We start from the raw sequence: 10,852 nt of genomic DNA, 5'->3' as shown, positions 1-10,852 counted from the left end.
AATCATACTTGCATGTTTTCGGTCACAAATTACTTTACAATCACTCCATTTACTTTGTTTCTAGTGTATTATTCTTACCTGTAAGGCTGTAACTTTGGTTCGACTTCAGAACTTTCTTTAACTATAGTTTACAGTAGGATACTATCAATAAAGATGGTTTGTGAGATCACATGTTGATGTTTAACACGTTCATGTAAACAATTATTAAATCTACCATATGCTAACTAAACTACATACATTTAATTTTTGAAAGAGAGTGATTTCGTGAAGCAACACTTTTTTTCCAAATTGATGCAAACATATGATATGTGACTTAAAATGTATACGCGTAAGTAAGCTTGAATCAAGGGACAGGATGTAAATTAATTGACTAAAAATGTTGCTTTCATTCTTTTTGTGGTTACTTCAATACTATGATCACTTTGGATTCTCTTAAATTTTAAGCAACATTATTGCTTTTGCTTGCAGTTGTTCAATTATTGGTTCTCTTAGTAATATGAGTCTTATGAAATGACTCTTCCATTATTAGGCGAAAATATCATTATATGAGAGTCATTAATGCTTTTGCTAACGAATAAACAATAGTTTATATACATGTATAAATTCGTCATTGGACATTTGAATAAATTTAACATTTTATTTTGTGTCGCAAATTAACGAATGAGCATCACACACATATCCATGCATGATTCGACACCTACCTAATTAGTTTACTACTGATCAATGAATCATTTGGTGGAATATTATCCCGTTCAATGTGCTGAAATTGGAAGTATGAAAGACAACAGAAAATAACAATAATGCTCCATTGCAAGATGATGTGTCACTATCTAACTGGTTAATGAAACCAATGGAACAGAGTGCCCCTACTTGTGTGATATGTGGATGACTGGATTGCTTCTAAAGTTAAACAACCTCCACTAGCGACTTTCTTTGAGCAAAAAGATTGGTTATAAAAGACCAACCATTTTCATGTTACCGAATGTCATTTTTTTGAGGGAGAGAAAGAGAAGAGAGCAAAATGAGCATAAATAGGAATTTGTTGAATATCATAATAATCCTTTGTGTATGTCTCAATTTGGGTTGTAACGAGGGAGCTCAAGAAAGAGAGATTGATGATTCTCATACAATCCAAGTCAGCTCTCTCTTCCCAGCATCATCATCATCTTGTGTTCTTTCTCCCAGAGGTGATGATTTTCTTAGCCAATTCAATTTATGATATGATTTTATAGATAAGGTAGACGAATAAAGACTCTCAATTAGGTTATAAAAGCCAATTTCTTGCTTCCAAGTAATTGATATTATTACATTCACAGGACTAAGAAAGCGATAGTAAAGAAGTTCAATATATTTTTTTTGGAAGATGTTCAGTATTTTGTTAAATGGGGAAAACGACAATAATTAGTAGTTGTAATCAATATTTTGTTGCCTAGTTCAGTGAGTTAACAAAAAAATTTCAACAATTTAGACTACTTCGTGAATAAGTACAACTCTGTTTCACTCCACTTATGTTGAAAATTACAAGAAAATTTTCTTTATCATTTCGTCAGATAATAAAGTTTTTTTCTAACGTGAATTTTATCTCATGACATTCAGCGTCTACCACAAAGTCCTCACTGCACGTGACGCATAGACACGGCACGTGCTCGCGTCTAAACAATGGCAAAGCCACGAGTCCAGACCATGTCGAGATCCTAAGACTCGACCAGGCTCGCGTAAACTCAATCCACTCAAAACTGTCGAAGAAACTCACAACAAATCACGTCAGTCAAAGCCAGTCAACGGATCTACCGGCTAAAGACGGAAGCACACTCGGGTCAGGAAACTACATCGTGACGGTCGGGCTCGGGACACCAAAGAACGATCTATCACTAATCTTCGACACCGGAAGCGATTTAACGTGGACTCAATGTCAGCCATGTGTTCGAACTTGCTATGACCAAAAGGAACCAATCTTTAACCCTTCCAAGTCTACTTCTTACTACAACGTCTCCTGCTCATCAGCAGCGTGTGGTTCCCTCTCTTCAGCTACAGGTTCAATTTTCAATTCTTGTAGTTCCGGTTATTATAACCGTATCCGGTTTTGTTAACCGGAATTTAATTTTCAGGAAACGCCGGAAGTTGTTCGGCTTCGAATTGCATCTACGGTATTCAATACGGCGATCAATCATTCTCCGTCGGATTTCTCGCCAAGGATAAATTTACACTAACGAGCTCCGACGTATTCGACGGTGTTTATTTCGGTTGCGGTGAGAACAACCAAGGACTTTTCACCGGTGTCGCCGGACTTCTCGGTCTTGGCCGTGACAAGCTTTCATTTCCGTCTCAGACGGCTACGGCTTACAATAAGATCTTCTCTTACTGTCTCCCTTCCTCCGCTAGCTACACCGGACATCTCACCTTCGGATCCGCCGGAATCTCCAGATCAGTAAAATTCACACCGATTTCAACCATCACTGATGGAACCTCCTTCTACGGCCTTAATATCGTCGCAATCACCGTCGGCGGTCAGAAACTGCCGATTCCTTCAACCGTCTTCTCTACTCCGGGAGCTTTAATCGATTCAGGAACCGTTATCACTCGTCTCCCGCCAAAAGCCTACGCGGCGTTACGAAGCTCGTTCAAGGCGAAGATGTCAAAGTATCCGACCACGTCAGGCGTCTCGATCTTGGACACGTGTTTCGATCTCAGCGGATTTAAGACGGTGACGATCCCGAAAGTGGCGTTCTCTTTCAGCGGTGGCGCTGTCGTGGAGCTTGGCTCGAAAGGGATATTTTACGCGTTTAAGATATCACAGGTTTGTTTGGCGTTTGCAGGGAATAGCGATGACAGTAACGCTGCCATCTTTGGAAACGTTCAGCAGCAAACGCTAGAAGTTGTGTATGATGGTGCGGGTGGGCGGGTCGGGTTTGCTCCAAATGGGTGTAGTTAAGTTAGTTAATGAAAAAAAAAAACGGGTAATTTAAAATTTATGGATTTGGCACAAATTAGCTTTATCCTTAATTAAGTGTGTAATTCGGGTAAAGAGCGTGCTGGTCTTTGAAGTACGTTTGTGTGAATGATACAGCAATTACAAGAACCAACTGTTAAATTTGTACATTTTTATTCCAATACTAGATGAATAATACAGAGTGATGTTGGTAAAGGCCCATATAAAACTGCCCACGCAAGGACTAGCTGCTTTCGAATTCGTCTTTCTGTTTTACACCGTGAAGAATTGTGTTTCAAAACTTGGAGTCTAGAGACAAAATCACATATTACAACCCCTCTAGTACGCTGGAGTCGAGAGAGAAAACATGTGATATTGGGGTGGGTGATAGTTTAACAACATACACCGGAGACTTGAATTTGAAGTCCCAATTATTAACAAGAATCAAGTAAACGAGAAGACCAAGTCTACGCTTATTAACTTGAAGCAAGTAAACGATTAGAAGAAGATGTCCACAAGCCTTGACATTTAGTTGACTAATTCAAGTTGTATCTTCGGTTTGGTATTTTGGTCCGGTTCGACGCACTCCGGTTAACCAAGCCCTTTCGGACGCTAATATATCTAGTTGAAATATTCCAACCCCTTTAGCACGTTGAACTTGGAATGGGGGTTAATGTCCCTACTTATGTGATGTGTAGGTGACCTCCACTTGAGACTTGGTTTCCTCAGCAAACAAATTGGTTATAAAAAGGTCCTACCAATTTTCTTGTAATTGAGTGACATTTTTATTGTAGTGAGTGAGGGAGAAGGTAAAAATGAGCATAATGAGGGCTTTGTTGAATATCATAATAATCCTTTGTGTACTTCTCAATTGGGGTTGTACTGAGGGAGCTCGAATAATAATCAATGGAAAGGGTTGTTCTCAGACAATTAAAGTCAGCTCTCTTTTTCATTCATTATCATCATTATCATCTTCTTGCTCACTTTCTTCAAAAGGTAAAATTATCTTAGCCAATTCAATTCAATCTCTAATGTTTCATTTGTGTTGAGATTGGTCCTAGTATATAAACATCTAACACGTACGACACCATTTGAACGCTAATTTAACTTGTCTATTTCAACATCGAATACCAAGTCGTCGTTGCAGTTGGTGCATAGGCACGGCCCATGCTCGCATCTCATCAGTGGCAAAGCCACGACGAGTCTTGACCATGTTTTACGGTTTTGCAATTTGTGTTGTTCCGGTTACGTTAAACCGAGTTTTTGAATTAAACTTCTAATTTCATCTCTCTGTTTAGGTCTCCAAGGAAGTTGTTCAGATTCCACTTGCGGCTACAGTGTCGGCTACGGCGATACTTCGACTTCCCAAGGATTTGTCGCCAAAGAAAAGTTTACCCTCATGAGCTCCGATTTCTTCGACGGCGTTAATTTTGGATGCGGTGAGAACAATACGGGAGATTACTACGAAGGAGTCGCCGGACTTCTTGGGCTTGGACCCGGTCAACTCTCCTTTCCGTCGTAGACGGCGAAGACTTACAATAAAATTTCTCCTACTGCCTCCCTTCTTCCGTTAGCAACACCAGTGGTCATCTCACCTTCGGATCAACCGGAATCTCTAAATCCGTCAAATTCACGCCGGTTTCTTCCTCCCCAAGCAAAGACTTCTATTACCTTAATATCGAAGGAATCACCGTCTGCGATAAGCAATTGGAAATTCCTTCAATCGAATCCTCAACGCCCCGTGCTATAATCGACTCCGGCACCGTGATTACTCGTATTTCCTCCAAAGGCCTATGCGGCATTGAAGAGCGCGTTTAAGGAGAAGATGTCCAAGTATACGATTACGTCGTCGGGAGATTCTGAATTGGACACGTGTTATGATTTTACAGGCTTGAAGACGGTGACAATCACGAAGATTGCGTTCTCCTTCAGCGGCGGCACCGTCGTGGAACTTGATCCTAAAGGGATTTTGTATTCGTCGTCCGAGAGGTCAAAGCTTTGTTTGGCGTTTGCAGAGTATCCCGACGACAACGTCGCCATCTTTGGAAGCGTTCAGCAGCAGACGCTACAAGTTGTGTACGACGGAGTGGGTGGACGGGTCGGGTTTGCTCCGAATGGTTGTAGTTAATTAGTACATCACACAAATTAGCTTTTATCCTTAACAAAGTGTGTAATTTGGGTGTGTGACAGATGGTAATTTGTGCGAATGTAAAAAAAAAACTGCTTTTTCAAATTTCAGAACCATCGATGCTACTACCCTAAGGATTAAAGCTTCATATTACAGCCACAACCGGCCAGATTTAGCTTCAGACCATCTGCAAAACTAGTTCCGCTAGCTGTAGCACTTAAATGGAGTTACTCTCATCTACTAATTAATCAAAACTTCTTCGTTTGTTGCACTAATCGTTAAGCAAGTTCACAAATCTGGTTCTACCTTTTTCTTGATCTCTTTTGTAAAGCCTAAATAAGGAACAATGTATAGCCATTTAATATTTAATGAAAAAAGTTACAAAAAAATAAACTTAATTAGTTCACTGCTCAATCAATCACGCTTAGACTTAAGTGGAATATTACAACCCATTTAGTACGCTAGACTTGGAGACTCGAGTGAAGACAAAAGAACAGAATGACATCAACATCTAGTTGACGATTAATTACGCCAAACTTGGAGCCTATAGACAAAATTACACGTTAACAATAATATATAGAGATAATGTTACAACCCCTTTAGAACGCTGGACATGGAGACCTGAGACTTGGAGTCAGTCGTCTCGAGAGACGACATATCAAACACAAACGAGATGGAGTCCCTACATAATAATGTGAAATGCATGTGATAGCTTAGACTTTAACAACAGCCACTAGACACTTATCTTAAGCAAAGAGAATGGCTATAAAAGGACTAACCAATTTCATGTATGTAACACATTTATTGTTGTGAGAGATAGAGAGAGAGAGGGGTAACAATGAGCATAATGAGGAATTTCTTGAATATGATAATTCTTCTTTGTGTATGTCTTAATTGGTGTTTTACTGAAGGAGCTGAGAAAAGAGAGAGTGGAAAGGTACTTGACTCTTACACCATTCAAGTCAGCTCTCTTTTTCCTTCATCATCATCTTGTGTCCCTTCTTCAAAAGGTGATTATCTTAGCCTATGTACTCTCTAATCATCCATTGTGTTTATAAGTTTTTTGTTATTGTTTTTGTTTTGTTTGCAATAGTTTTTTTTTTTTTTTTTTTTTTTGCAATAGTTGTGAAGTTTTGAGTCTCTTTTGTTATTTTTAACATGAATTTTCTGCACAGTATCTAATACCAAGTCATCGCTGCGCGTGGTGCACATGCATGGTGCGTGCTCCCATCTTAGCAGCAACAAAGATGCGAGACTCGACCATGACGAAATCCTCAGACGTGATGAAGCACGCGTGGAGTCCATCCACTCGAAACTGTCAAAGAATATTGCAGATGAAGTCAGCAAAGCCAAATCAACGAAGCTACCAGCCAAAAATGGAATCATACTCGGTTCACCAAACTACATCGTAACAATCGGAATTGGGACACCGAAGCACGATATATCGCTTATGTTCGACACTGGAAGCGATTTGACATGGACTCAATGCGAGCCATGTCTTGGAAGTTGCTATTCACAAAAGGAACCAAAATTTAACCCTTCTTCATCTTCTTCTTACCACAACGTCTCGTGCTCATCTCCAATGTGTGGAAACCCCGAAAGTTGTTCGGCTTCCAATTGCCTATACGGAATCGGTTACGGTGATGGATCGGTTACCGTCGGATTCCTAGCCAAGGAGAAGTTTACCTTAACAAACTCTGATGTCTTGGACGATATTTACTTTGGTTGCGGTGAAAATAACAAAGGAGTTTTCATCGGTTCTGCTGGCATTCTTGGCCTTGGCCCTGGCAAATTCTCATTTCCGTTACAAACAACGACGACCTACAACAATATCTTCTCCTACTGCTGTGGATGTCGGATTCACACACTCAAGTATTTTTGTTAAGTGGGAAAGTTTATTCTTGAGGGACAAAAATGAATATATAAAAACTTATAAATTGATACGAAAATTGCTCTATTATTTTTCTCTCCAGAGGAAGATCCCCTTTACATGGCCATCGGCCTCTATATTTATACACCGATAAACGACATTAAAATGAGTAATTAAGCACAATTATTTCTTCTTAAATGTGTCCGTTTTGATTCTTCGGCTTTAATGCTCAACGTTTGAATTTGAGTTGACTCTGATCTTCATGGGCCTCGCCTCTTTCGGCCCAAGTGTCCGTGAACCGACTTACCCGTGTCTTTTACACCGAACTCGTGTCACAGTGTAGTCACTTCGGATTCTCGAAATGGTGACAACCACTTCGACCGTCCCTTCGGCTCACGGGTCCAATGGGCTTCATCCTTTATGGGCCATTATCTTGATCACGTGGCAATCTTTGGTTGGTCTCGTACTTCTGGTGCGGGATCCGACACCAACAATTAGCCCCCCAAGTTCTTCGAAATGCTATTCCAGTTCGGAGGACTTTAAATGCTCAAGTGGCCAAAGATTGCGCTCGAGAATCTTTCTGATTTCCCGCCGAAAATCTCATCACTCCTTTAATTTTGGCACTATCCATTTTTAACCGAGTGACATCTGTCATCATTATGACCGTATATTGATTAATTACTATTAAAACGGGAAAAACCTTCCCACTTCCCACACGACTTCCGAGGCGGTTTCATCATTAGCTTGAGGTAACTTCTTTTCACCATTACTCTCTTCTTTTACTTTTGTACTTTAATCAAAACCTCTCTCTTCGTTCCTTCACCAAAACCCTTCTTCGCCGGATCTTGAATTTTTCTTTCTTCCCAATGACTTCTGATTCCGATAGACCCGAGTCTCCGTCTTTTGACGAGAGGCGTTCTAGTAACGACGAATGCACCCGCCCTGGTGACATTGCCGGTCCGCACTACAGGTCCACTTGTACTCTTCAATCCCTCGAGCGATTGAGAGAGCTTTGCCGGATTCCGCCGGAAATTATGGCGGAAGCACAAATAGCTTCTCCCACAGAATCTCCAGAGAACCATCGCGATGGTTACTTCTGTGTGTATGAGATTTATTTCAAGGGTTGCGGGCTTACCTTTCCTTACCTTGTACCTTTGATTGACTGGAATCATTATTTCTAGGTTCAAGTGAGACGGAAAACGTTGTCCCGCCCGCAGCTCCAATGGTACCAGAGGTCACTCCGGAGGCTGGTTGTACCGCGGAGGGTGGTCAAGGAGCTTCATCTGATCAAGCAGCTGCCAAGGACGCGAATGAAGCTTCGACTGTTGAGCCGGATTCCGAGGTGGCTGCTGCTCCGTAGTGGCTGTGTCCACTTTAAATTGGGGACTGTCCCTTTATTTTTAAGACTTAATTTCAAACTTGTCTTTGCCTAAGGAGGCTTTATTATTTTCTTTTGAACAAAATATTTGCCTGAGGAGGCTTTTAAACCTTTCTTAGGTTGTGGCCCAAGGGGGTCTGGTTAAAATTATATGCGGGTTTGCAAAGTCCGCTTTTAACCTTTTGTGGCCTTGTGGCAATGCTTTCGAGATTTTTAGGCTGATCAGACCTTTCTCTTTAGAATGCGAGAGCTGAGCTCGGCTTAAAGCGAGTTCCCCACTTCGGGTTTAGTCAACTCGGTAAACTTGTCAGGCTTGGGCCTTAGAAACTTTTGCAATTAATGTGACGGTTGCTCTTTCCCTTCTTAAAGAGAACGGCTCGTCTTTTAATGTAATAATTGCCTTTTCTCGATTTTCCAAAAGTGGCTTAACCCACTCGGAAACGCTACCATTAATGGATTTATGGTTCCAAGACAAACCCTAAATCATTATAAATAAAGGCTTACCTACCTCTAGGCTTTATTAAACATGACTATAGAATCTCACTTGAGAAATATTTTAAGAATGGAAAACGAAGAAGTAGCCCCCATCGCTCCCGGCAGCCCCCTTTTCTTGTCCGGCGACGGATTTGAACCGGCTGGCGTTCTCTTTCCTCACGCCGTCTTTCACTTCCCTTCAAAGGAGAAGAAAGAGGCCTGCGACTTCATCGACAAGGTAAATATTTAAAGTTTTTTGACTTAAAAACTTTTGTTTTGCCTTATTCACCCATTTTTATGCTAGGTCGCCGACAAGCACCGTCGCTTGTGTGAAGAGAGGCAGCGGCTGGGACTCAAAAGGCAGACGCTCGAGGCTCGCATCGCCCGGGTGGAAAGGAAGATACGGGCCCTGGAGAGCAATCCCTTTCAATGGGAGTGGCGGAACTTTGACTCCGTTGCTGAGATCCCGAAGATGCTTCGGATGTATCTCCGCGCTAGAGGAGTCCCGGGTCCCGTGAACGCCCCTGTCTGCGCCGTTTCGTCTGACAGTGAAGAGGAAGAGGACTTGGAGGAGGAGGCCAACAACTGCCGGAAACGCGTTCGGGATCGTTCCGAAGTGGATGTCACGAACAAGGCGTCCACTTCGGGAACTAAATCGGCGATGAAGGAGCCTGTTCCTGAGCCTCTCCAATAAATGTTCTTTAATTTCTTCACTTTCTTCTTTCTTTTTCTTTTTAAAAAACTCGTGATGGGCTTCGGCCCTTTTTATTTATGGAAATATTTGCAACTTACCTCTCTTTTAAAATATTCTCGGAGATGCACCTTTTAATGCAGGATCTGTTTGAGGGCATGAATCTCTCCGCGAATCACTCCATCCCTTGGATAGAATCCGCAGCTTGCTAAGGATATGGGGTTCCTATAAATTACAGGTTCAATTCCCCTTTACTTCTCACCCTTCTTTTCATTTTAGCAGGTATGGAGTTCAATCTTCGCTGTTCGGAGTCTATGCCCGACTTCTACAGAATCGGAATGATGAACGAAGATGTTCCAAATGAGCCAAACAGGCATCTTCCTCCACTTCGCAGCTTCTTGAGATCTCAGATCCGAGCCTCCTGTGAATTGATCAGGGATCTCCCAACCAGAGATCAAGGAACGGCGATGGCGTTCATAGAGGCGCTCGAGCTTCAACACCGGAAGCTTACGTCAGAAAAGAGGAGACTTCGGAAGAGGATTAACCGGATGCAACGCAGGCTTACTACAGTGTCAAGAAGTCTTCACATCCTTGAATCTCACCCCGGAGAGTGGATTGAGCTTGGGATTTCTGACTTTGCTCGAATTCCGGACTGCATGATACCGATCCTCGATCTTGCTGGTCAAGGAGTTGAAGTGTTCTGCTCGTCAACAAGGATTTCGTAGTTCGAAGTGTACGATGAGGGACACTTCGTCTCTTCTTTTTTTTGAATAAACGCTTTATTTCCAATCTCTTGTATGTTCGCATAGCCGAACCTTTTATTAATAAAGAAATAAAACAACCATTTTATTAATAGCTGAACTCGTTTTCGAGCTGCCTACGTACCCATTTCGGGATCAAGCCAAATCGTAGTTCATGTACATAAACAATGCATGTAGCTTTTAAACATAAAACTTCTTTAAGTTGATCACATTCCAAGGTCGCTTGACTGGATTGTTTTCCAGGTCTTTTAACCTATAAACGCCGTTTCGAACCACCTCGGTAATAATGTAAGGTCCTTCCCAATTAATACCGAGTTTACCGGCTCCTTCTTCTTTTTTGTTGTCAAAGACGCGCCTTAATACATAATCTCCCACGAAGAACGGCCTACTTTTAACTTTAGAATTATAATATCGGGCTGCTGCTTGTTGGTAATTCTGGATCCGAATTAGAGCTTGATCACGCCTTTCATTTATGGTATCTAGTGAATCTTTAAGCATTGCTGAATTTTCTTCCTCATTTAACGGTGCTTCTGTTCGGCGAAGTCCGGGCACATTGAGTTCGGCTGGTACTACCGCTTCCATGCCGTAAACCAAAGAGAATGGGTGCTGCTTATATTGCAT

General features: G+C 41.7%; 2 protein-coding genes and 1 pseudogene across 2 annotated transcripts; all 3 read left to right on the top strand.

The window, feature by feature from the left end:
• Window positions 1-784: 784 nt before the first annotated feature.
• Window positions 785-3,145, top strand: LOC9309544 (aspartyl protease family protein At5g10770). The gene is made up of 3 exons (XM_002873430.2): window positions 785-1,187; window positions 1,597-2,034; window positions 2,109-3,145. The coding sequence occupies exons 1-3, from the start codon at window positions 1,022-1,024 to the stop codon at window positions 2,930-2,932; spliced, it is 1,428 nt and encodes a 475-aa protein (XP_002873476.1). The 5' UTR covers window positions 785-1,021; the 3' UTR covers window positions 2,933-3,145.
• Window positions 3,146-3,234: 89 nt separating this feature from the next.
• LOC9309543 lies at window positions 3,235-5,210 on the top strand (annotated as a pseudogene).
• A 629-nt stretch (window positions 5,211-5,839) lies between these two features.
• On the top strand, window positions 5,840-6,986 carry LOC9307510 (aspartyl protease AED1). The gene is made up of 2 exons (XM_002873428.2): window positions 5,840-6,067; window positions 6,233-6,986. Exons 1-2 carry the CDS (start codon window positions 5,896-5,898, stop codon window positions 6,940-6,942), a joined length of 882 nt encoding a protein of 293 aa, XP_002873474.1. The 5' UTR covers window positions 5,840-5,895; the 3' UTR covers window positions 6,943-6,986.
• Window positions 6,987-10,852: the final 3,866 nt, after the last annotated feature.

Source organism: Arabidopsis lyrata (genome assembly GCF_000004255.2).
Source record: "Arabidopsis lyrata subsp. lyrata unplaced genomic scaffold ARALYscaffold_6, whole genome shotgun sequence".
Taxonomy (NCBI): domain Eukaryota; kingdom Viridiplantae; phylum Streptophyta; class Magnoliopsida; order Brassicales; family Brassicaceae; genus Arabidopsis; species Arabidopsis lyrata.
This window is presented reverse-complemented; position numbering and strand designations above follow the sequence as displayed.